The sequence below is a fragment of the Lates calcarifer genome, linkage group LG13 (genome assembly GCF_001640805.2).
Source record: "Lates calcarifer isolate ASB-BC8 linkage group LG13, TLL_Latcal_v3, whole genome shotgun sequence".
Classification (NCBI taxonomy): Eukaryota; Metazoa; Chordata; class Actinopteri; family Centropomidae; genus Lates; species Lates calcarifer.
This window is the reverse complement of record NC_066845.1, coordinates 10,696,704-10,724,509: the sequence shown is the minus strand read 5'-3', so window position 1 is coordinate 10,724,509 and position 27,806 is coordinate 10,696,704. Positions and strand designations below refer to the sequence as shown.

General features: G+C 40.2%; 1 protein-coding gene and 1 long non-coding RNA gene across 2 annotated transcripts in view; both read left to right on the top strand.

Moving 5' to 3' along the window:
* The window catches only part of fam222aa (family with sequence similarity 222 member Aa), a 45,456-nt gene extending 36,532 nt beyond the window's left edge, over positions 1 to 8,924 (top strand). The window contains exon 3 of the mRNA XM_018669485.2: positions 6,372 to 8,924. Within this exon, the coding sequence (XP_018525001.1) occupies positions 6,372 to 7,834 (1,463 nt within the window). The 3' untranslated portion in view covers positions 7,835 to 8,924. The remainder of the gene's footprint in view (positions 1 to 6,371) is intronic.
* Positions 8,925 to 17,315: 8,391 nt separating this feature from the next.
* LOC108878099 (uncharacterized) lies at positions 17,316 to 22,804 on the top strand. The gene is made up of 5 exons (XR_001960197.2): positions 17,316 to 17,535; positions 19,415 to 19,478; positions 20,076 to 20,150; positions 20,986 to 21,045; positions 22,406 to 22,804. It is a non-coding gene; the product is annotated as an uncharacterized LOC108878099 (long non-coding RNA).
* The last annotated feature ends 5,002 nt before the right edge of the window (positions 22,805 to 27,806 follow it).

The following is a 27,806-nucleotide window of genomic DNA, read 5'->3' as shown; positions in this document are numbered from 1 at the left end:
AAAAGCACATTTTCTTTTCAGCTGTCTTGCAATATGCATTCATTTGATGATTATGATGACACAAGCATCCCTGAATTCAGAGAGCTCTATCCTCTGAGAAATCATTGCAGTTTGATTTTTATCTTTGCAATTATAGATAGCAAAGGCCTGACAAATAATTGCCTTGATTCCCCCCCACCCCCCCACCCCTACCCATGTTGTTGCACAGAAAATCAGCCTTGAGATGAACAGAGGGAGATGAGTGTTCCTAAAAATGGCTTTTCTGATATCAAGCAAGCAGCAGGGTTCCCTTTCCCCTCACGTGCACTTGAATTGATTAGTACTCTGGCTGAGGGCATATTCAACATGTCTGCCCCCCGCAAGGCTGCTCTACCCTGTTGATCACTGGCTCATACATGTGCTTCCTCTGCTCTCTTCTCTCCTCAGGAAGCTCCTGTGGGGCACTGAGGCTTTGATTGACTGGCGGCCGAGTCCACAGGACGCCTCTATTATTATCATCTCTACCTTGGCGGAGGGGCGGTGGGGGGGGGGGGGTCTATGTCCAGGGGGTCTGGCCGACAGCCCCTGCTTTGTGAGCCCGATAGTCAATTAGAGGCTGCGCACTGCCGGAGACGAGTGGGATGCAGGGTTAATTGCAGAGGACCAAACAGCTGGCTCTATCAGGGCCCATTGTGTTTGCAGCAGTTGTCACGGCAATTGAGGCCTGGCTGTAATCGCTGACTAATCAGCCCTGTGCCAGATGACACCTCCATTAGCACAAGGCAGGTATTGTTCAGGACGCGAAGCTGCCTCTGGCTAGCCCCCCCCAGCCCACCCTTACCCCCCCACCCCGCCTGCCTGTTCTTTTTACAGCAGGCTAACAGAGGTGGGGAGAGGATGTCATAGACCCTGATCCTATCTGCTAAGAGCTAAACAATAGCCACAGGTCAAGGGTTCCTCCATGGAACAATGCTGTTGAATCTAGGCTGCAACGCATTTGACAGGTCAGACTTTTTCCAAGCTGGGGGATTCTGATGTGAACTATTTGAAGACTGCTTTAGCCATGAATTATTAATTTGACCAACTTCATTACAATGAGGTTAAGGGCAAAGTGTCCATTAGTGGTGGAATGTCGTAGAATATGGAGGTCTTAAACTCATGTCACATAATTGAAGAATCTCCTTTTTTTTTAATCCTGTGGAGATCCTTTGTTGCATGCAATCCGAGCATACATAGCTGCGTGCGAAAGGACACATGATGAGCGCAGCAGCTAATGACTCACACACATTTAGCAGGGACTGTCACTCTCAGGGGAGATGGCTCTGAGAGATTGCGGTTGACGTTGGACTGAAGCTGACCTCTTGTTTTCTTTCATCTCTCTGGTAATCTCAGTGCCTGTTGTTTGCTCTAACCTCATCACAGACTGCTCTCTTTGTTTGGCCAAAGTTTATGTATATTATGCACTCGTTGTTCTGTGAAAGCTTAATTGCAGTTCAACCAAACGCTCCTCTCCCTTCATCTAAACAAGCACTCTTTTCCCCCGCTCACCAATGAACATGGTCAGAGGGGGATCAAAGTGTGCGGTAAGTAGGGATACAGTCTTGCAGGAGTGAGTGAGAAAGCGCCGAGGGCTTTTTGATGTGTTGGAGCGTTTTCTCCACTAATAAGAAGAAACTTCTCCAACCTGCTCATAATTTTAGAACACTCGGAACACTAATAAATGGGAGCAAGGGCATTTCAGGCGGTTCTCTCAGACTTTTTCCTCTGCTTATTCATTTAAACCTCTAATTAAAATGCAAAGCATTCTCATGGTCTTCTGGATTTGGTGCTGCACTCTCACACAGCCTCTGACTCCCTATCTCCTCTCTCTTTTTTTTCCCTCCACTTCTCCTCCCTCTCCTCCCCCCTCTCCACCTCACCTAACTCCCTGCTCTCATACTCTCTCTGTCTGCCTTTGCTTCTTGTGATCAACACAATTTGACCTCTCACTTGGAAGAAGTGCACAGAATTTAATGGATTTTTTACAGTCTAATCTAACCAGTTCCCTCTTTATTGCTGTTTTGTACCCAGTGGACCTCATCTTTACCAGGCCTCCTCCTCACACCAACCCACCACCCCCACCCTTCCACCGCCTCCTCCACCCTCACACCAAGAAAATTAGTTCATCAGAATTCAAAATGTACTGCTGGCTAATTAAAGGAGTGTTAATTGAGTGTTCAGAATTGGGTACCCCCTTCACCAAATGCACACAGATACACACACACACACACACACACACGAGCGCGCACACAATCACAGTGACAGCACCGGGTACACCAAGGACGTTGCGCTTGGGGAGTTTCATGCCAATCAAAAATGGAGAGAAAGGAGAGTGCCCATCCTCCAAGTGAAATGGGATTTCTAGATCATATCATGGCCCCACTGCAGCTCAGTCCGGCTCTGTGCTGCCATGTTATCCTATCCCAGCCTTGCTATCTCTGTCTGACCGCTGGAGAGTGTAACACTGCACAGATAGCCTCTCTCACTGCGTGCATCGTGCTAATGAGGGGTGGCATTTAGAGATGTGCTGCTCTGACACATGGGCATTGTGTGCCAGGCACTGGGTGATTAAGGACGAAGGTCAGCCCATTAATTGCCTCCCTGCCATCTCCGCTCCCTCGCGCGTGATCTCTCAGAACTAATGCATGTGTTTGCCTGAGCTTTTATCTCATCTCCAGTGCGGTTCAATCATATGCTTGGTTTGTTTACATTCCTTTCATGTGAAAGTTTTTTTTCTCTCTTGCTTATTGCAAATAAAGCAGTGCTAGCCCAGGTTTCCCTGTTCATTTACTATAAGCTGTTTCATGTGCATGTGAGTGCACATAGCCTCCTGCTCTCAGGAAGGGAAAAAACATATTCTTCCATCCCCAGGGGAAATAATTAATCCTTACAAGGCTGTCGCATGTCGAAATGAAGCGAGTGTGAAGCATTTAGCCCAGGAGGCATTGCAGGCTGTCGCCCGCACAGGCACCTGTTGTTGTCCCTGCCCTACATTTCATGAGAGAGCGCTGAGCAGAGGATAACAACATGCTCCACTGATGGCAAATGAGACACACAACTGCAGATGCAGGTTTATGTGTGTGTGTGTGTGTGTGTGAGAGAGAGAGAGAGAGAGAGAGAGAGAGAGAGAGAAAGCAAATGCATGCGTATGTGTATATTTGCACCTTTTTTTGTTTTCATGCATTGTGTTTGCATGCACAATCCACACCAGAGTGTGTGCACAGGTGCAGGAAACCCCCTACCTTATGAGGAGGTGAGGGTGAGCCCAAAGGGGGCATTGCTGGCTGCCTCAGAGGGTGTTTATCAGCCAGCACCATCTGTATGCTGCTGCTCATAGCTATGATCTACTGCAGCCTAAACCAATAAGTCACAGAGCGTCAGCCTAAAAAGAGACTCACTCCTTTAACCCCCATGTCCTCACTTATAGACTTACTGCTCTGGAGGAGAGAGATGTGGAGACCCTGCACATCAAACGCACTGTGTGTATAACAGTGTGTGTGTATGAGAGTGAAATTACGCCCCGGTCTGTGGCCATACTTACTGTAATCAACTTTGCTATAAAATTTATACCATGGAACTTTTTAAAGAGGAAGCCGGAATCAGAAGCATCCAGATGCTCATTTGCCTCCTCCTCCTCCTCTTCTTCCTTTATGCCTGTGGGTTCTAATAACCGGAAGCCTTTGTGGAGCTGAGATGGGTTTTGTAGGCCTGAAAGGCCTCTAATCCCTGTGGCCTGTGAAGTGTGAAACCCTTTGATGCCAGGTTGGTGTGCCAAAGGCTCTGCCTATTGACAAACAAGGGCCAAGCTGGGAAAAGACGGAGGGAGAGGGCTTCCTCCTCTCTCTGAGAAGAAATGCAGGCTCAGGCATGGAAAATATGGACTCAGTCAGTGAGAAGGAATAGAATTAGCCACCCTTTAATGAATTTCCTGGCTGTTTTATAGTTTTTTTTTCTCATGTGGCAGTAATTAGGTGGAATGATGGGCATATTGCAGCTGGGGGCTTGTAGGGGCGGCAGGGCACAGGCCCTTGATATGCCTGAAAGCCAAGTATCTTTCCTCATTTAGACCATGTGATGATCAAAGATGTTTTTTTCTGCCCTCATGTAAAGAAGATCAGAAAAAATGCTGCCATTCCATTTGCATGTGGACCAGCAATGTGCTTTGAAATGAGTATGTTTTTCTCTTCTGAGCAAATGAAATAAGTCTTCTGTCAGTTTTCCTACTGCAAGTCAGAACATCAAAGCAAATGGCACTGCTGTCACCAGGGAAGCAGAGCTTTGCTTCAGTAAGGTTGGTTAGATCTTAGATAGGCTGGCCTGGCACACTCAGCCTAGCCCATTAGGATGGCACCAGGTTCTCTCATTCCGATTAAAACTAAGTCATTAAAGACAGACGTTTTTGTTTTTTTGTTTTTTACAAATTAAATTTTGAATTTGTGTGCAGTGTTTGTGAATTAGAAAGCATGTTGTCTTAAGGGTGGAGCAAACTGATTGGAATAGGTCTTGCACTAAATTTGGCTTGGGAAATTCACAGTCTCTTGTCTCTGCTGTTTAATTCCCAATTTATTTCTTTTATGATATGGATCTTGTAGATTTAATCATTTTCACAGTGGGAGACCCATAGGGTTGTTGAAATGAACTCCCCATGCTATCTGTAATGGGAGCAAAGAAATGAGAATTGTGACTACTTGGCTGTGGAGTCTCCTTTAAAATGATTTTGCAATAGGAAAGGAAATGGAGTGAGTCCTAGTCACAGGCTGCACCCTGCAGACTCCTTAGGTCGCCAGGACATTTGCTGACGGCACAGTTATGGCAGTTAATTTTTGTGCGTTTTGTTAGCTTTTGCATAAAAATGTCATTTTTGAAGGGGTTGCAAGTCATTTGTGGCAGCTGATATATTGCTTGTAAATTGAGTTCTTTTCCCAACCCCCCACCCTTTTTGTTGCACTGAGCTAAGTAGCCATGAAATTGCCTGAATAATGTCGTTTAAATCCAATCTCACCGCGGCCCCTCACCTCTATGCCCAGCCCCCAAACAATGACACATGGTGGGGTTTTTAGAAATTGCCATTTTCCTGTTTGCCACCTCAATTCACAATGGCCAAGCATTGGCTCATTGAGCGATGGCTATTGCTAGTCTCACTTGCCACGTTCACTGCTGAATTGAATTTTGGAATTGGAGTGGTTTCATATGGCAAATGGTGAAACAGAGCATTTACATGTACATTAATGGCAAAGTCTTTGTGATGGTGGCGTGCACCTGCCTTTTGTGTGTTCCATCACATATCATTTTGTACATTTAAATGAAAGACATTTAGTAACAATCTACATATATTACATGTGCGCAAAACACATTGTTCTGCCACTCTGCGTTTATCATTGAAATATTTTATAGTCACACAAGGGCAAACCACTGGTGTGTCTTATATTTGATTTAATTTGTGTGAACAATGATATGTTTCTGTCTTGTTTAATCCTTCTCACCATGTGTTCATCTCCAAACCATTTTTCTCTCAGTTTTATCCTTGTACAAGTTTGCATATCGCAGCACTCTGGCATTCTTGACTTGTCCCATTCTGATATAGTTCACCTTAACCAGGCTAGAAATTCCCCATAGATGTTTAATTAGTTTTTTTTGTATGTGTGTGTGTGAGGGTCTCTCTACATACTCCTGGATTGAATAAATGTGGAAATTCTGTGGCCAAGGGTAAGACCCAGTAAGTGATACCACTTATAAATCTCAAATGTGCCACTGCAATTAAACAAGCTTTTATCCCCTCCCCTTCGTCCCTCCTTGCCTGGTATCCAAGGCTAACCCAATTCAATGCTAAAGAGAGTCCGAATTAATTTCACAATGCACTGATTTAACAGCGCCTAAGGTACCAGGCTTTGACAGAATGAGTTTTTAAAAAGATCCATTTGTCTAGGGATGAACTTCCACAGGAGGGTGTGAAAATGAGATGGAAAGAAAGCTCAAATAGAGGAGGGGAGCGAAGGAGCGTAAATGAATGTCAGCCCTGATTTACAGTTTGCAAACTCTGTTTGGGTTGCTCTGCTGTTTGTATCTGGTTTTATTCACCTGCTCTTGTAGAAACACTGATATTTTTCAGTGTGCTTTAGATGTAGCCATTGTAATGCTGCCAGGTTTTACTGTTGCAGCAAAGTAGTGGTTATTGCAATTGATTGATTGATCTGACTTTGTGGTTGCCATTGCTGTCGGCTCCTTGGATATGTCTGGTAATTAAACCCCTGGTCTGCTGTTCTTTTCTTCTACACATACAGCCATCTGTGTATTTTACTTTTTTTGTCTCAATCATTCATTTCACTCATACTTTTCTCTCCTGTGTCTCGTAGGTGAGCTTTTGGTGCCCACGCATTCCCCACGCTACCCTACTGCAGCGGAACTTGATGCCTATGCTCAGAAGACGGCCAATAGCCCTCTGTCCATCAAGATCTTCCCCACCAACATCAGGGTTCCCCAGCACAAGCACCTTAACCGGACTGTGAATGGATATGACACCACAGGGCAACGCTACAGTCCCTACCCACATCTCCACACGGGGGGCTACCAGGGCCTGCTCGCCATTGTCAAGGCTTCCTCCTCCTCGTCATCGTCAACATCCACCTTTGTCCCTTCGAAAGGTGTTCTCAAGAACTCTGAAGGCAGACGGACTAAGCTCTCTCCGGCCCACATAGCTGTTGCCCCGTACCCACCCCCTAGTAGTAGCACTTTAGCCAGTGGCCATGGCCAAATGGTATACCACACTGGGCCCTCGAAGCCTCCGGAAGGCCCCGGACTGTCAGTTCCCCCAAATGTCACTGTAGCTGGCTCAGTGATTCCTGTAACAGGGGGCCGAGGCCTGGCCCTGCCCGCACAGTCCAACCTCCCCTCCATCCAGAGCATCATCTACCAGATCAACCAGCATTGCCAGGCCCAGGCTCTGCAGCAGGTGTGTCAGGGGGCTGCCACTGCGCCATCAAATTCCAGCCCTTCCAAGCAGGGAACAACTGTCATGGGGGTCTCCTCTAGCTCCTCAGGTGGAGGCTATGTGGTAGGAATGGCTCCCCAGGCTAACATTGTATATACGGGGCCAGGGCTGCCAGCTCAGAATGCCGAGGTGATGAAAAACGGAGTGTACGCAGACGGTATGGACTATATCCTTTGGCAAAAGCAGCAGCAACAACAGCAGCAGCAGCAGCAGCAACAGGCTGTCCTCCGCATGTACAGTGGAGGTAGCGGAGGAGGGGGTGCCATCAGCAAGTCCCCCGAAACTTGTGTTCCAGGGGGAGGGATTATGGCCACCCAAGTGTCCTCCTCTTCCTCCAGACCTTACCACCTGACAGCTAGTGCAAGTGGAGGAGGTGTGCTGGACAAAGTCAGCTCCTCCCCTTTGAACTGCGTGGGTATGCACGGAAATTTCTCAGTGGGTCAATACTTTGCCCCGCCGTGGAACAGTGTGCTGGTGACACCCGACAGTGACTGCTACAACCCCCAGGAGCTTTTGGGCACCTCCACAGGAGGGCCAGCCACGGGGCACAGAGAGATGGGCTACCCCCACCACCATCACCATTACCACCACCATCATCACCACCCCGCTATAGACAGCGGGGGAGGCTTGTGCTGCAGCCTGCCCAGCAAGAGCTTGTGCAACACGTCCGTGCTGAGCAGCAGCTTGCAGTCTCTGGAGTACCTGATCAACGACATCCACCCACCCTGCATCAAGGAGCAGATGCTTGGCAAAGGCTACGAGACTGTTTCTGTGCCACGTCTGTTAGACCACCAGCATGCACACATCCGCCTCCCTGTTTACAGATAGAGGGGGGGAAGAAGAGGAGGAAAAGAGTTGTGAATTTGTGAAGAAAATCAAAGTTAAACAACTAAGATGTTTTTTGGGGTACAGAGTTGTTACGAGTGGCACTGCTTTAACTAGTGAGAGAGCTTAGACAAGGGCAGTTGTTGTGCTGTTTGACCCTAGGTTTGGTGGTTTCAAGACAGGCTATGGGAATCCCAAATATGAAAGGTGGTAGTCATTGCCAGTGGGAGAGAAAAGGGATTTCAAGATTCTCCAGATGTTCCATTGTGTGGTTTGCCAATAGGAATTTTGGATTGACTTATTTTTTTTCCTCAGTTTCGTTTTTATTTTATTTTTTTGTTTATTTGCATTTTTTGATGAGAATCATAGCTTGACATGAAGTGCATATGCCACTTGTATCCCCCTTCCAAATACTAAGGATGAAGCTACTGTGTAGGTTGTCACTGAAATGGTCTTAAAAGGGCCAAAATTTAGGGCTGCTCTCAAAATCCAAAACTCTGTAACAGTGCTACACATAAACACACACATAGACATGCAGATACAAACTGTACTGGTACATGAGAAGATTATAGGCAGTGTTCGGGTGTTATGTACAAGGATCATAAGGCTGAATTTAAAGGATAGTACAACATTAGTTATTATTGCTGTTATAATTGATACATAAATTGCACTGCTTGAATCTTGTTAACTTTGAAGTTTGGAATTGGGTAGTTTGGAGATGATATATTTAAGAAACTTGAAAAACTTGAACCTATTTTTTGTTGTTTTATATATTTGTAGGTATATTATATGCATTGGCTGCTATGGGGAAAAGTGTCTCAAATGCTTTTTTTTTTTCTTTTTTTTCTCCACTTTTGTTTTTATGATTTAATAATTCTTCCTCAAGCTGATGTGCAGTTTCTTATGTCCTGGTGTGAGGCATACAGTCGCTGCTTTGGTTCTGTAAGAACCTGGTCGGAGAGTTCTGTTTTTTTCCTAACCAACACTGGAATCTACAATAAATCTTGAAATACTTATTTAAAAAGAAAATGTTGCAAAAAAAAAAAAAACAAGAAAAAGAAATGTTACAATGAAGAATGTGATTGGGGGGTTATCTACATAACCTTACGTGTATGTTAATGCGTGTATGTGGCTGAGTGCATGCGCGTGTGTGCATTTTAGTTTGTGTTCTTCAAAATCCTCAGACTTTTTTTTTTTTCAGTTGTGTCATTACAAGATTTCTGCCACCAAGACTGAAAAAACTGATTCACCAGTCCCATATAAACATCATATCTGAGTAATGTACAGGAGATTTTTTTTTTTTTTTTTTCCTTTTATTGGAGGCTTTAGATATTCGCTGGAGCTGGCAGAGATCAAGTTCTCACATGACTCTTTTATAACTGTAGTTACAGTTACTGTGGCCCCTTCCTCTGTCAGGTGTTATCGTAATGACAGAGAGAGGCAGACACAAATGGAAATCCTAATTTTGGGGGTCCTCTTCACCCCTGATCCTGCAAACTAAAACAAAATGAAAACAATCATGCCCCCGTCCTCTGGCGTCAGATGAAATGAGACGATGCTCACTGCTTTTCCTTGTCCATTTCAGCGCCTGGTTGGGATGCATTCAGCCTGGGCCAGTCTTAACTTGATGATTCAGAGCAGTGAAATATTTATAATGACTGTGAGATTCCCTTGAATGTACTGCACTTAAATTACTGCGATGTTTCATTGCCTTGTGGGACTCAAGTGAAAGAGGAAAAATTGGATCAGTGCAGCAGTCCTCTGGTCTTAAATTAGCATTTCTTTTGTCAGTCAAATTTCAATGGTAAATTGAATTTATTAACTGGAGAGAGAGCGAGAGAGAGAGAGAGAGAGAGCCGCAGCTTTGTTGTGGGGAAATACTGGCATCAGTCTAGATTTATGAAGTGCAATTATTATGACTGTATTAACATTTTTTCTCTGAGCTTACACCAAAAAATGTAAACTACAGTTGTCAATACATTCCCAATGTACCACATCCCTAATCCCTATCCTTTTTTTCTTTTTTTTTTTTGTTTTGTTTTGAGGTGTAAAATAAATTTCTTTAAGAATATATTCAGAAGCCACATCTTGGCTTTGAAGTTTGTCATTATTTTTTAACAAATGTCCTCTAGAAGGAAGTGGGAAATTGGGCCCTTGTTTCAGCGACGCTCTGAGATCTAGAGTGGAGCATGATGTGTGATGTAGATCCTGTACTGTACTGCAGCGAGAAAAAACACCGCTGTTGAGAAAACCTAATATCTTTAATTGGTCATCTTTTAAATGTTTACACTTTGGCCATCCAAAGATAAAGGACAGACAGCATTGTTGGAAAAAGAAATGATTTACACACAAATACTGAGGATGTGATGGATTTCTTTAAAAAAAAATTAAGAAAGGAGAAGCAGGAATTAACGTTTCTTTGATCATCTGCGCTCCATAAATAGACATTTTCTCCCTCGAGAAAACCCTTGCTTAATCTTAACTATGAGCCTTAAATTTTTGAGCTAATGGTGTTTGTAGACATGCCACTGTCTATGAAGGCTGACAACGATTTCAGTCGAAAGAATACCAAGCCCCTTGGCTTAAATTTGCACAGTAAGCCTCCTTAACATTCCAGTGAAAATTTTTCATGTTGTTTCAACAGCTTAATACCCCAGCCACAGTCTGATTCCAGCATATTTTCTGTCTTGTAGAAATATTTTGACAGATTTACAGATACATCCCGTCCCCAAATCCCCTCCGTTTGGCTTCTGCATCCAAGCATTAAACCCTGTCACATGATGTTGAAGTGAAGAGGAGACACTTGAGGCAGTGGAGTTTCTGGTGTCTGGCCTTTCCCACCAGTGGAGGTCTGAGGCACCAGGCCTCCCTGCTAATGGGAATATTGGGTGACGCCTGGCTGTTGGACACTGCCAGTAGAGAGTATTCATTCACTCAGAGGGTTGAAATCGAACCCTGTTCAAATAGCGAGGGATTTCTTATTAGGTACTGAGAGGAATCTGGCCATTTTGAGCCAAGTTCAAATGAATAAAACAGGGGAAAAAATGACACAAAATAAAGTTATTTTTCTCTGAAAATGCCATTTCCAAAGCAGTTTTATTAAATATAAGGTGGTATTTAGATATGTTTATCCTTGCTCTTTGGCCACATTTTCTACTGTACAGGCTCCAAACTGTCTGTCCCCCTGGTCCTTTACACGCATTAATGAGCTCCTATTGATGGGATGCATCTTAGCCCTGCATCTCTGGTCCATTCCACTATTCCTGATTTGGACAATGGACGCTTAGCCCATATTAGGATAATAGAATTAAATTTCAAATAGATTTGTGCCTGAGCTGATCCATGCAGGGCTCACTCAGCTGCAGAGGCAGAGTGGCATATGGCATGTCATTATCTAAGCCCACCCTCCCCCTGTCCGAGGCCAACAGGGTTCAGCAGTGCTTAAACAAACTGAAGGTTAGGACTGGCTGGCTGGCGTTGAAGGGAGAGGACAGCAGGGTTTGTACGGGGAGGTGGTGGTGGCGGTGGTGGGGTGGCGGGGGGAGCGGGGGGTTGCTAAATCACAGCCTCCACAGCGTCTCAGAGGGCCTCAGCACCGCACCATGGCGCCCGGGCTCAGAGGCCTGCTTTAAAAGCTGGGCTGTGTTTGATCGAGGGGATTTGTTTTCTGTTGGATTATACATGGTTGCTCCCTGCCTGGCTGAGGGGCCCTGTGCAATGTGACAGATCTCAGCAAAGGGGGGGGGGAATAAAAAAGAAAGAGAGAGAAAGATACAGGGAGGGATTTCGGGGTCAGAGAAGCCTCGAAGCATCAGTAATCAGGATAATTGCCATGTTCCTGGTGCTGGTTTCAGCTTCCCCTCTTTGGCTCTGCAGCCTCAGATTCAGATTCAAGCTCTGAAGAAATCACCTTTCTCTGACTTATTGTGCCTCAGTTTACTAAATTCTAGTGTGTAAAATCTTCATGTGTAATTAAGTTTTTAATGCTTGGAAAGATTTTAAGGTGTGTTGCCCAGAAAATGATAAATTACACCATTCAAACACCATCTGAATGAGGCCATTTAGATCTATAACTTATCTCTGTGGCTGCAGACTATTGACTGTTAACACATTTTCAAGGGCAATGAGACACTCACTAGGAAGGCCTGAGAGCAAAGTGGAGGGGAATTGACGTATGCTGGTTGTAAAAATCCTTTAGTAAATCCCAATAAGTCCATGAAGACCTTAACCCAGCGCAAAGGTCTCGTCGCATATTATGCACCTTAAAGACCGCTGAGAAGGAAGGAGAGCAGACAGAACGAAGCAGGGTCAGCGCTTTCACTCTCAAAACAGAAAGGGACGGGAGGGGAGGGCAGGGTTAGAAAAAATAAAGGCAGCTGCTCGCTCTGTAGAGTCTTGGCGCTGCTTCTCTAACCTACAGATGACAGGGTGGGGGGTGGGTGGAGGGGGTGGCGTCCCCTCCACACCGCTTTGGTCAACCTCAGTCATGTCCCCTGGCTGCCCTTGGACCCCTGGGGCTCTCATCTCAGAGTCCTTCCCAGCATTCCTCCTTAGTGTCAAAGAGGAAGATAAAGTCATGAGGCGAGTCCTCTCCATTTGGCTTCTATCTAGCAAGAAAATACTTTAATCAATAATTCAGATGGTCCTGAAGAGGCCTGTATAGTTAACCCAGCAGCCTTATAGCTGTATTGCACAATATCGTTGAAAGATTTGCTGTGTTTTGCCACACAGTTAGAGCACATTGCCAACCTCTTTAGTGCTACTGAACAAAACTGGATGGGTCACATGTGAGCACCATATAATGTAAATGTTGTTTTTAGCATTTATTAAATGCAACACAAGGTTTTAAAAAACTCAGCACAGATCACACAATAAATCAGGATCTTTTTCCAAAGGCACAGCCCCAGAGCCCTTTTCTAAAAAGGCAATGCAGCAGGTCGTAATTCCAGAAGCTTACAGCGTTTTATTTCCTCGGCATCACGACGATGTATGTTCAGCTGAAAAAGCTTATGGCCTCCAAATATTCATCTAGTTTATGTGTTGGGTATATTGCTGTATCCAATCTAAACACAAAAGTCTGGGGATTTTGCTTTTTTTTCTCCTTCCTGTTTCCTTTTGCTGTTTGTGTGGCTCTCAGAATGTTCCTGTGGACAAACAGGACTGTTTTTCTTTTTTTTTTCCCGAATGATCTCAAATGCACCAACGCTGCCAAAGTCTGAGGGTGCCGCAACCTTGAGAAAATAATATATATGGAAATGGGAAATCTATAAAGCATCTCTCTTATTGTTCTCCCTGCAGTGTTGTATTTATGTTTAAAAAATGATTTTGTCTCCTCAGGATGAAAAAATGTAAAGGATACCTTGCTTTTTTTCTCTTTTTTTGAAAATGATAATATATGAGTCTTAGATTTCGAAATAAGAAGTCTGAATATTAAAAAAAAAAAAGCTGTAAAATCCTTTAGTCGTGGGGTTTTCAACTTTTGAATGTGCCTACAGCCAAGCATCCCAGTGATTGCTTACCTTCTACCCCCTCTGCAGTTCTGCAATCTCCCCCTAATCTCCCCACAACCATCATCTTCAATTTGCTGAAACTGCCACTGTCCCCTCTCCATCCCAACGACCACAGTAGATATTTTGTCTGTTCCCTACTTTTTGTCAATCTCAGGACTGAAATTTCTTTATTTTAATGTAGATGGTTGGTTTTCATTTGACCTCTCCTCTCTTATGTATTATTGTTTGACATAAGTAAATAAAGCAGATGACTTCTATGCCTGTCCCGTTGCTATACTCATCCATGGTGGACCCATCGTTCTTTCTTTCTTTCTTTCTTTCTTTCTTTCTTTCTTTCTTTCTTTCTTTCTTTCTTTCTTTCTCTTCCTTCTCCTCTTTCTTGCTGTAAATAATTTTTAAGACCTTACTGTAATGATGGTAAGCATATTAGTCTCAGGATTCACTTTGCACATCACTGCCATATGCTGCCCCTCCACAATCCTGTTGTTCACTTGACCTTTTTCACCTTTGCGGCAGTACATTGTTGCATCACTAAGGCCTCACAGTTTATGAAGGATGTGTTCTCTGTGCTGTCATTGGAAAAAAAAAGCTCACCTTGGGTAATCAGTCAATCAAGAAAAAGAGAAAAAAAGTGGACAGTAGCCTTTTATACTGTAGGAATGATTGACATTTTTTCCTGGATGAGGATTTGGAGAAACTGCTCTTAAGCAGAGGCAAAGGCAGGATAAGTCTCTTTACACGCAATTTACCAAAGTGGTCAAGTCAAGGTGTCCTCCTCTAAAGCTTGGATGTTTAAGCTGCACAATAAGGGAATTTCAGCTGTCTCAAATAATCATTTTTCTGAACCTAATTTGCTACAAATCAAAGCACAGCAACTGATCTTTGTCTGTTACTACAGCTCATACTCTTTCGCTCCACTGATAAACTACATTGTTTCTGCATTATATTTTTATTTCATCATTATAGTCAATATTCTAAAGTAAAAAAAAAAAAAAAAAAAAATTGGATGGATTTTGCCAGCACAGTGTGGTCTTACCACAAATCCACTTCCTGAAGAAAAGGAACACAACACTCAATCTAAATGTTTAACAACACAGATACCTTCAAGAACTCAATATTGACGCTTTCTTCCTCCTTTTCTCTCCCCACTCCCAACCTCTCCACCCACCTAAAACATCAGATAAGCCGTAGACTGATGAGCCAGCCGCCTCCACCAGAGCGTGTGGTACTGGGAGACTGCACACTGATTTTATACACGCTCGCTCAGACAGAAAAAGAGCTCCGTGGAGCAGAAATGCTTCTCTTATTAGCAAAACTCATTCACCTGCACGCCACATTGAGTCCCTGGCAATTTCACAATAAATCATGAGAGATGCCTACGGAGGCTGGGGCAGCAGGCTGCCGCTCTGCCGTGGCCATGCCCTCGCCTGTCAGTTTAGACACTCTGAATCATTTCGGGTTCAGCAGCCTCGTTTCATCTTAGATGAACTGAAAGGTCATCTCACACGCCACCCAACCAATATGTCTCTGGCTCCTCATCTCCCAGTGTTTCCAGTGATTGCTCGTTCCATTTAGAAATACCACACCTTAGTGAAATATTTCTCTGGGGATCATAGAAGGAATTTTAAGGAATTATTTCAAGGAATTAGCACTGACTTAAAACTGTGAGAAACCTGCTCCCAGACTTATCCTTTGGGTCTGAACCCGATTTTAGATTCAATGATCTATCTATTGATCTATATATTTGCAAAATTTGTTTGTGAGATGATTAGTGAGAGTGTGGCCAATATGTAGCCAGGTTTCCCCCTCTGTGCTGGGCTGCTGGACCTCAGGCAGACAATGAATGTTGCACTTCAAGCCATCAGACAGTCTGAAGTGTTGTTTAGTGAATAAAAAATGAGTTGGCCCAAGTCCAGCCCAGTATCCGCTTGAGACTCATCAGCCTAAACACCTTAAAGCTTAACGGGCTGGACAATAGCTGAACAATTTGTACTGCCAATATCTAAGCTAGTTAGTTTACTTAAGGCCTTTGGCTGAGACTGTCAACTTTCCCTTATGCACGGTTACTAAATGAGGGACGTTACAACATGATCCTGCTTGGCTGTCACTTGGTTTGTTGAGACACATTTTGTGGCAGCAAGCACACACATGCTGCAAGCAAGCAAGCCATTTTGTTAACAGCTCACACTTCCTGTGCAAGTGTGCGGTTCCAGAGTTGCTGACAGTGACACTTGCAGGACCGAGCCCTGCCCTACTTAACAGGCTGCAGGGAGGAGGGCAGGCCAAGTTGTCAGCAGTGCTAGGTGCTCACTGCTTAGATAAACCTGGAGGATTAGTGGCCCAGTTAAAGTTGGGGCAAAGAGGATTAGCCTCTTCTCTGAGGTGGCAAGAGATTCCCTGTGTCCTTCAGCGCTGCTGGCCTCAGGAGGGGGGGGGGCTAGGTGAAGGGTGAGGCTCTACTTATCATGAGTGAGAATCACCACTGTAACATTTTAAAAGAGGAAAACAAAAGGTGAGGTGTAATGATGAAAGGTGAAAAGCAATGAAGCACTTCATAAATTGTTGCCAGCCTGTGGTTTCATTAGGAAGGCAAAAGCCCATAATTACTGGCCAGGTGTTACAGCGAGGTCAACAAGACCTGAGATCCACAGGAAAAAATGTTTCATAAGTGGACTGCATTCTACAAACTACGACCTATTATAGTAATAACCGTTAGCACTGACAATGCGATATTTACAGCAGTGATTAAAAAGAATATTTGTGCCCTACAGCAACTGCAGGAGTTGACATGGATAACACTTGTCTTCTCATCTGGGATCTGTACAGGAAACACAACAGAGGAATTTAGACCTCTGCAGCCATCAGCAGGCCAGAAGCGGAACTGCAAACCATCATTTACAGATGACGACTGAGCAGAACTTAAAATGCTTGTATATAGTTTTTCAGAATTTGGTTAAATGTGGAGTGTGATGAATGGACATTTTCCAAGAAATACACTGAAAATAAATAACATAATTATGTAATGTCACCAAAATCTTATGGGAAATATTATATAGATGCTTGGCCACCAACAATGTAATTCTTGACCAGGGCTGGTTCTAGGCAGGCATATATGAGGGGGCAGTCAGAAATGTGAAGGGAGCATTGTGAGTACAGATCATGCTACAGCAGCAGTTTCCTGGGGGAGTATTTTACACACATTTTGTGGAGGGCATTTTTGCCTGTGACAGTGTCTTCTCCATGGAATTGGGTTATTAACTATGTATCCAACCCCCAACCTGGAGACGTGGAGTGCACTTCGTCCCACCTGAAGACTAAGCTTCTTCTGGAGTAACTCCTATATATAGCTCCTACACACACACACACACACACACACACACACACACATATATATATATATATATCATCTGTTCACATTTATTTATTTATTCAATGCTTAAACTGTCTCACTGTGGTAAATCCTCATCATGTAGAAGATCACGGATGGGGCTGGTCGCAGTAATGAAGCTGGACCTGCAGTACCTCCACCTGAAGTTCCCGGGAATGCTGATTATCTTCTCCTCCATCGTCCGGTGAAGGACTGTTAAAATATCAAGTAAAAAGTGTATTTGAGACCCTTAAACCCACTATCAGGGGAAATAAAGCTGCTGTAACTAACTACAGTATGCGTATATGTTACAGGAGCAGGCTCATTAGCTTGGCTATTACAAATTACATGTGGCTTATGTCAGAAAACAGTCACAATAAAGCATCACATCACAAGTCACAATAAAGGAGTGTCATCTTCAGTTCTTGTGCACTGATGATATGTCTGGCGAATGGCTGTATGCCAGATGTTATAATACATCTAAGGCCTCTCTCCGTCTTTACGGTGGATGTATTTTAAGACCAATCAGAGGCGGTTGCTAGGCGGACCAGAATCGCCTGGCCAATCAGCGTTTTTCTGCTAATGCTAGCAGACGTATGTCGGCGCGACGTGTCTTGCTATTGGCCACGACATTCTTGGAGGCGCACAGAGAGGCGGAAGAGAGTTGGAAAACAGATTTAAACCGAGTTTGAACCATTACCTCTGTTTGCTAGTACTGTGAAAAAATGTCGTTATCGAAGAGGTCTGGATGCTAACACAAACTCTGGAGCTGATTCTTTTCTCGAACACGAGTGAGACTGGATGCTGAACACACCTGCTGCACGAAGGTAAGGCACACAGATAGCTGCTAGCGTTACTGGAGAGCGTCTGGTCGCCTTACACGTGGGTATTAGCATTAGCATTAGGGGCGAGCATAAGCATTAAAGTCAAGCGTTAGTTTTAGCTTTAGTGTGTTGTGTTTCTGTAACTAAAGCCTCCCTGACATGAGTTGTGAAGGGTGGTAACTGTGTAGTAGTCAGTTTGTCTGTTTACAACACCGCTTGCATCTCTTTACAATAACTCTGCAGACATTTTACTATCTCTTTGTAATTTTGTGCTCCATCTTGGACATTTTTATCTAGTTTATGGCGGATTGCCATGTCGATGTGATAATTTTTTGTCTATTTCTGGTGGTTTTGCATCGTTTTGCGTATCTAGCTGACTGTTTTACATCTACTTAAGGTCAGCGTCTTTGTGGTTGCTTTGCATCTTATTGTGTCTATGTAGTTCTGTGTCTACTCCAAAGGCCTGTACTACCAAGCAGGTTCGATGTATCTTATCGTTATCTGGCTTCACTAAACCTAACAATCACATTCTGGCTGCTTAATGGTCATCGCAGGACTTATTGTTTTAACAGTTTCACGTTCAAAATCTGTTTAGTAAGGGCCTGCGGGCTGATAACCGAGCTGCCGCTAACGTTAGCTCACGTTGTTTCTAAATGCTTAGCCTGTTATTAAGTTAGGATTCCTTCAGTGTTCATCGTTGAGGACATTTTTACTGGGAGCTGAATTATCCACCGAGGCCTCATTGAATAAAGCCGTTTCATATATATATTCCGCAACGCGGACACAGGACATTGAGAGTGGCTGTTTGCTCAGCTTGTTTCTCTGAGTACTGAAGATCCAGACGTCTGATGACAAAAATCCTTACCTGGTTTAAGATTAGAGTTATAATTTTATGTTAAGTGACGTGACTTGAAACATTAAGAAAGTAGTCGGGTGAAAATGTTTTAATGTGTGGCCATGTGCGATATGCAGCTACAGCTCTGAAAATGGAGGCCAAGAAAGTAGCAATAAAAACTGATGCAGGGACAGCTCTCACGTTTTTTTTTTGTCACCGTTACTGTTACATTGACGGTCATTGGAAGATTTCAGGTTCTGTGCTTTTAGGGGAGACCAGGGCATGTTGTCACACTTTTCGCACTCTTATATAAATCTTGGAATCAATATATCATGCTATTAAAAACTGCATACCAAATGAAAGAACAAAGTCTCAGGCACATATTTTATATTCACTTCATTTTCATATCTTGTTTCAATACAGAATTATACGCATATGAATAGTGAGTGTGAACATTGCCCCATCAGTGGGTAAGTTGTCACAGTATGTGAGATAAGACGACACACTGAAGAATTTATCAATGTGTTTTTTGCTTTAACTTCAAAATTAAATTCAGCTACAGAAAACATTTGATTAATCACTGAACTTTAATAAATTCCTCAGGTTCGATTAATCAGTCCCAACTACAACTGGAAATTCTTTTCAAACAAATAAAACATGTCAAACATGCACTGGATTCAAGTCTTTCTCAGTGGAATAGCTCTACTGAACAAAAACAAGGCACAGGTACTCATTCTCATCTGTATCCGTATCTGGACTTTCTAGAGGAACTACTTTTAAAGAAAAGGAACTTTCCTTACTGTTTTAGTGTTTTTATTTGGTTCTAAAAATATTTTTACCTTGTGACTGCATTTCAGTCTTATGGTTAATCATTTAACTTGAATCAATCCTGAAATACAACTGAAACTGGAAAATAATTTCAAACAAACTTAACAAGTTTCTAGTGTGAAGTTTTCAGTGCTGTATTCTTCTACACTGTTTTGGAGGTGAACTATTCTTTATTAATGAGGTTATTTATTTTTCAAGTACTGTACTTGTGTTTTCCAGGTTTGCTTGTTCAGCTGCTGCAGCCTGGACAGAAACACCAGCTCTCACCTCACAAACCAAACAGGTATGTGTCCTAAAGATTTATCCAGTCTGAAAAAATGTGTTGATGAGCTGAATAATTAATGTTAGTAACAGGGTTATTGCTTAAATTCTTGGTATTTAATGAGTTTAGTATTGAATGTAATAATAATGAGTAATCGTGTCTATAAATTGTCAGAAAATAGTACTACTTGTAATAATTAAATAAAAAAAAAAGCATAATAGTTGTCAGTTAATTTTCTGCCTGTGGACTGAAGTATAATTAAGAACACCACAAGTTAAAACCCTGCTTTCGAAAATTTTTAAGTTATGCAGTTCACAGTAATATACATGATTCCTCCAGTGACTAGTTGTCAGACAATTAATATAGAAATATAAGATAATAGTTTTAGTTAATTTTTCCCAGATATTTAGTGTTATTGATTCCTAGAGATGTGATGCTTTTTCTTGTCATATGGGACAGTAAACAGCCCATTTTCTGAGACACTCGTTTGGAAAATGTTCTGATTTGGCTGTAATGTTGAATATTTATTTGTTGTTTTGGGGTTAAACAGTTGATGAGGAATAAGTAGTAGTGTATTGATCATTTTCCTTTGTATATTTCTCTTTCTATTTCCTCCAGGTGTCACCACTTTGTCCACGATCAGAGTCTTTGTACAATGAAGAAGTTCTTTGAGACCAGAACTGAGGCCTCCAGGTAATTCACAAACTGCTTTACATCAACTGTCCAACACAGAGCCCTGACATTAAATTATGTATCTTCAGTAATTGATCTGAAGTCTGAATAGTTTGATTTGTCACAAAAAGATATAGCTCATTATTAAATTTATTTACATAGTTTATGAATGCACAGTTCAAAGAAAATTAAGAATTTAAACATCAGTTCTCTCTCTCCCTCTCGCTTTACTCTCTAATTCTCTTTCCCTCTTCCTTGCTCTCACTCACTCTCATGCTTTCTCTCCATCTCTGCCCCCCTCCCACACATACTTTCTCTTTCTGTCTCTCTTTTTCTTTCTCTTTCCCTTCCCCCTTTATCCCAGTCTCTCATTCTCTCTCTCCCTCTCATTAGTACAGTAAATCATTTTTCTTTCTCTTTCCCTTCCCCCTTTATCCCAGTCTCTCATTCTCTCTCCCTCTCATTAGTACAGTAAATCATAAAAATGTAAAGAACTTATTCAGTTCAGTTCTACACTAGAAAACTATCATTTTGCTTCATTTTGGGAACCAAATTTAATTCAAATTTTTTGGAGAAAAAACATTTCCATCCACTGCTGTTGTGTGAGTATCAGCTGGTGGAGTCACTTCTTTAGTCAGAGCAGCTTCTTATGTCTAGTTGTGAATAAAGCTAATTTAACTCTTGGACTAGTTCTGATTAATCTAGAGTCCACACTCAGTCCACACTGGGTTTCTTTGTAGATTGAGTGTCTTTTACTTCTCTATCTTTTGATAGTTTCAAGTTCAATATCCAGAAAGGTTAAAGGGTTAAAAGTCACATCTTTATATTATTAAGTTTGTTGTGTTTTTCTCCACAGGATTCAAACTTCAACCATTAAATCACAGAGAAAAGACAGATGTAAAGACATTTCCGAAAGGTCAGTGTTCGTTTATTCTTCTCTGTCTGATTCTGTCATTATCTCAGCTGCAGTTTGAGTCTCAACATTGTAGCTGCAAAGAAGAAGTCTAAAAATGTATGTAACTCTATATATATATATATATATATATATATATAAACACTTTACAATAGAATAGAAACCCTTTTAATAAATAGGTTTTAATAAATAAATTGAAAACCTTTAAATATTAAGTATAATATCTTCAAAAAATGTCTAAAAGTTATGTTTAAAAATAGGTCTTAAAAATTAAAACATGAGAATCAAACATTTCTAAAAATAAAATTCAATAAAATGATTTGTATAACATCAGTTTCAAAACAGAGAAATGCTAAAGTTCAAGAAGACACTTAAAATGTTTTTATTCCACACATTTAACCATTTCTCTTCTCTTCTACTGTCTCTCACTGCAGGGTTCTGCCTCCGGAGCTGGAGAGTCTCCTGCTGCTCCCATGATCCAGCTCAACCCATGATGCAACAATAATTAAAACATTTACTAGTGTTATTGATAGTGTTAGTGCTATTAATGTACCATTGTTTGTCATTATTATTCCTTTAGCTGTAATAATAATTATTACTATTATTATTATTATTATTACTATTATTACTACTACTATTTACACTTTGACTTAGTCTGTGTATGTGCAATGTTGTCTTTCTCCTACCCCATTCCCCCACCCCCCTCTCTTTCTGTCTAAACCCAACCGGTCGAGGCAGATGGCCGCCCACCTTGAGTCCGGTTCTGCTCGAGGTTTCTGCCTCTTAAAAGGAAGTTTTTCCTTGCCACAGTCGCCTAGTGCTTGCTCATGGTGGGATCTGTTGGGTTTTTCTCTGTAAATCTTATAAGATAAAGAGTACGGTCTAGACCTGCTCTATATGTACAGCGTCTCGAGATAACTTCTGTTGTGAATTGGCGCTATATAAATAAAATTTGACTTGACTTGACTTGAATTTAACAAATCAGAGCAAAGACAATGACAGACATTTGGCACAGGGAAACACTTGTTAGAGCTGGTTAGGGTTAATGTAGCTATGAGCACATTTTCCAAAGATGAATGTCTACTAAGCATCTTTGTGATCATTTAACTGCTTGTGATACAGTTATTAAATAGTTGTATCATAAGCAGTTGAACATTCTCACATTCTCAAGTGTTTAATAAAGACATATTCATCTTTGGAAAATGTGCCCATGACTACATTACACATGGTAGAGAAAAACAGTGTTTTTACTTGAACAACAGCAAACCAGCACTGTTTACAGCAGTTAGATGGTGGAGGTCTTTTATCTCATTTATCTAATTAACAGCTTTGTAACACTTTTGTTTTCTTTCATCCACTTCAGGTCTTCGGCTGCTGTCATCTTCTCCTCCTGCAGAGACAAGAACACGTGTTAATCACACACTGATCAATAAATGTATTTTTCTTTTCCTGAACTTAACTGTACTAATCTTAACCCACCTATGACACTTTTTCATATTTCTTTAACACCTTAAGAAAACATGCGGCTTAAGACACAGAAACTATCTTAACGCAGCCTTCTTACACATATTCACACGTCTACACAGTGTTTGTGGGTTAGGTTAAATTTTGTGTTTGTCATTTCATTTTGGTATTTTGCTATTTCAAATAGTGCCATATCAGTACTCCAATCCAATCCATTACTGTGTACAAAGTTCTATATTGTTTATAATTTTTATATGTTGTATTAGTCTTGCTTAAATAAATACTTCTGAACACTGAATATTTTACTGGTCTGTTAAATATTGTACGAAAGTGAATATTTCTAGCTAGAGTTAGGGTTAGGGTTAGAGTTTTTGGCCACTTTTAGCCAGAGGCTAGGGTTAGCGGTATGGCTTTTAGCCAGTTGTGGCGAGAGGTTAGAGTTAGGACATTTTCTGACCATTTTTCATGCCTTACTATTCTATGACATTTTTGCTGGTTTTTGACTCCTTACTATACTATGACATTTTTTAACCATTTTTTATGCCTTACTATACTATGACATTTCTGGTGGTTTTTGAGTCCTTACTAGACTATGACATTTTTTGGTGGTTTTTCATGCCCTAATATACTATGACATTTTTGCTGGTTTTTGACTCCTTACTATTCTATGACATTTTTTGGTGGTTTTTCATGCCCTAATATACTATGACATTTGTTGGTGGTTTTTCATGCCCTAATATACTATGACATTTTTTGACCATTTTTAATGCCTTAATATACTATGACATTTTTAAACCATTTTTCATGCCTTAATATACTATGACATTTTTGCTGGTTTTTGACTCCTTACTATACTATGACATTTTCTGACCATTTTTCATGCCTTACTATACTATGACATTTTTTGGTGGTTTTTCATGCCCTTATATACTATGACATTTTTGCTGGTTTTTGACTCCTTACTATTCTATGACATTTTTTGGTGGTTTTTCATGCCCTAATATACTATGACATTTCTGGTGGTTTTTGACTCCTTACTATACTATGACATTTTTTGACCATTTTTAATGCCTTACTATACTATGACATTTTTGCTAGTTTTTCACTCCTTACTATACTATGACATTTTTTGACCATTTTTCATGCCTCACTATACTATGACATTTCTGGTGGTTTTTGAGTCCTTACTATACTATGACATTTTTTGGTAGTTTTTCATGCCTTACTATACTATGACTTTTTTGGTGGTTTTTCATGCCTCACTATACTATGACATTTTTGGTGGTTTTTGACTCCTTACTATACTATGACATTTTTTGGTGGTTTTTCATGCCTCACTATACGATGACATTTTTGGTGGTTTTTTACTCCTTACTATACTATGACATTTTCTGACCATTTTTCATGCCTTACTATACTATGACATTTTTTGGTGGTTTTTCATGCCCTTATATACTATGACATTTCTGGTGGTTTTTGACTCCTTACTATACTATGACATTTTTTGACCATTTTTAATGCCTTACTATACTATGACATTTTCTGACCATTTTTAATGCCTTACTATACTATGACATTTTCTGACCATTTTTCATGCCTCACTATACTATGACATTTTTTGGTGGTTTTTCATGCCTTACTATACTATGACATTTTTGCTGGTTTTTGACTCCTTACTATACTGACATTTTTTGACCATTTTTCATGCCTTACTATACTATGACATTTTTGGTGGTTTTTGACTCCTTACTATACTATGACATTTTCTGACCATTTTTCATGCCTTACTATACTATGACATTTCTGGTGGTTTTTGAGTCCTTACTATACTATGACATTTTTTGGTAGTTTTTCATGCCTTACTATACTATGACTTTTTTGGTGGTTTTTCATGCCTCACTATACTATGACATTTTTGGTGGTTTTTGACTCCTTACTATACTATGACATTTTTTGGTGGTTTTTTACTCCTTACTATACTATGACATTTTCTGACCATTTTTCATGCCTTAATATACTATGACATTTTTGCTGGTTTTTGACTCCTTACTATACTATGACATTTTCTGACCATTTTTCATGCCTTACTATACTATGACATTTTTTGGTGGTTTTTCATGCCCTTATATACTATGACATTTCTGGTGGTTTTTGACTCCTTACTATACTATGACATTTTTTGACCATTTTTAATGCCTTACTATACTATGACATTTTCTGACCATTTTTAATGCCTTACTATACTATGACATTTTCTGACCATTTTTCATGCCTCACTATACTATGACATTTTTTGGTGGTTTTTCATGCCTTACTATACTATGACATTTTTGCTGGTTTTTGACTCCTTACTATACTGACATTTTTTGACCATTTTTCATGCCTTACTATACTATGACATTTTTGGTGGTTTTTGACTCCTTACTATACTATGACATTTTCTGACCATTTTTCATGCCTTACTATACTATGACATTTCTGGTGGTTTTTGAGTCCTTACTATACTATGACATTTTTTGGTAGTTTTTCATGCCTTACTATACTATGACTTTTTTGGTGGTTTTTCATGCCTCACTATACTATGACATTTTTGGTGGTTTTTGACTCCTTACTATACTATGACATTTTTTGGTGGTTTTTCATGCCTCACTATACGATGACATTTTTGGTGGTTTTTTACTCCTTACTATACTATGACATTTTTAAACTATTTTTCATGCCTTACTATACTATGATATTTTTGACCATTTTTCATGCCTTAATATACTATGACATTTTTGCTGGTTTTTGACTCCTTACTATACTATGACATTTTCTGACCATTTTTCATGCCTTACTATACTATGACATTTTTTGGTGGTTTTTCATGCCCTTATATACTATGACATTTTTGCTGGTTTTTGACTCCTTACTATTCTATGACATTTTTTGGTGGTTTTTCATGCCCTAATATACTATGACATTTCTGGTGGTTTTTGACTCCTTACTATACTATGACATTTTTTGACCATTTTTAATGCCTTACTATACTATGACATTTTCTGACCATTTTTAATGCCTTACTATACTATGACATTTTCTGACCATTTTTCATGCCTCACTATACTATGACATTTTTTGGTGGTTTTTCATGCCTTACTATACTATGACATTTTTGCTGGTTTTTGACTCCTTACTATACTGACATTTTTTGACCATTTTTCATGCCTTACTATACTATGACATTTTTGGTGGTTTTTGACTCCTTACTATACTATGACATTTTCTGACCATTTTTCATGCCTCACTATACTATGACATTTTTTGGTGGTTTTTCAGGCCTCACTATACTGTGACATTTTTGGTGGTTTTTTACTCCTTACTATACCATGACATTTTTAAACCATTTTTCATGCCTTATTATACTATGATATTTTTGACCATTTTTCATGCCTTAATATACTATGACATTTTTGCTGGTTTTTGACTCCTTACTAGACTATGACATTTTTTGGTGGTTTTTGACTCCTTACTATACTATGACATTTTTGCTGGTTTTTGACTCCTTACTATACTATGATATTTTTGACCATTTTTCATGCCTCACTATACTATGACATTTTTTGGTGGTTTTTCATGCCTTACTATACTATGACATTTTTTGACCATTTTTAATGCCTTAATATACTATGACATTTTTGCTGGTTTTTGACTCCTTACTAGACTATGACATTTTTTGGTGGTTTTTCATGCCCTAATATACTATGACATTTTTGCTGGTTTTTTACTCCTTACTATACTATGACATTTTTTGGTGGTTTTTCATGCCCTAATATACTATGGCATTTTTGCTGGTTTTTGACTCCTTACTATTCTATGACATTTTTTGGTGGTTTTTCATGCCCTAATATACTATGACATTTTTGCTGGTTTTTGACTCCTTACTAGACTATGACATTTTTTGGTGGTTTTTCATGCCCTAATATACTATGACATTTTTGCTGGTTTTTGACTCCTTACTATTCTATGACATTTTTTGGTGGTTTTTGACTCCTTACTATACTATGATATTTTTGACCATTTTTCATGCCTCACTATACTATGACATTTTTTGGTGGTTTTTCATGCCTTACTATACTATGACATTTTCTGACCATTTTTCATGCCTTAATATACTATGACATTTTTTGGTGGTTTTTGACTCCTTACTATTCTATGACATTTTTTGGTGGTTTTTCATGCCCTAATATACTATGACATTTTTGCTGGTTTTTGACTCCTTACTATACTATGACATTTTTTGACCATTTTTCATGCCTTACTATACTATGACATTTTTGCTAGTTTTTCACTCCTTACTATACTATGACATTTTTTAACCATTTTTCATGCCTTACTATACTATGACATTTCTGGTGGTTTTTGAGTCCTTACTATACTATGACATTTTTTGGTAGTTTTTCATGCCTTACTATACTATGACTTTTTTGGTGGTTTTTCATGCCTCACTATACTATGACATTTTTGGTGGTTTTTGACTCCTTACTATACTATGACATTTTTTGGTGGTTTTTCATGCCTCACTATACGATGACATTTTTGGTGGTTTTTTACTCCTTACTATACTATGACATTTTTAAACTATTTTTCATGCCTTACTATACTATGATATTTTTGACCATTTTTCATGCCTTAATATACTATGACATTTTTGCTGGTTTTTGACTCCTTACTATACTATGACATTTTCTGACCATTTTTCATGCCTTACTATACTATGACATTTTCTGACCATTTTTCATGCCTTAATATACTATGACATTTCTGGTGGTTTTTGACTCCTTACTATACTATGACATTTTTTGACCATTTTTAATGCCTTACTATACTATGACATTTTCTGACCATTTTTAATGCCTTACTATACTATGACATTTTCTGACCATTTTTCATGCCTCACTATACTATGACATTTTTTGGTGGTTTTTCATGCCTTACTATACTATGACATTTTTGCTGGTTTTTGACTCCTTACTATACTGACATTTTTTGACCATTTTTCATGCCTTACTATACTATGACATTTTTGGTGGTTTTTGACTCCTTACTATACTATGACATTTTCTGACCATTTTTCATGCCTCACTATACTATGACATTTTTTGGTGGTTTTTCAGGCCTCACTATACTGTGACATTTTTGGTGGTTTTTTACTCCTTACTATACCATGACATTTTTAAACCATTTTTCATGCCTTATTATACTATGATATTTTTGACCATTTTTCATGCCTTAATATACTATGACATTTTTGCTGGTTT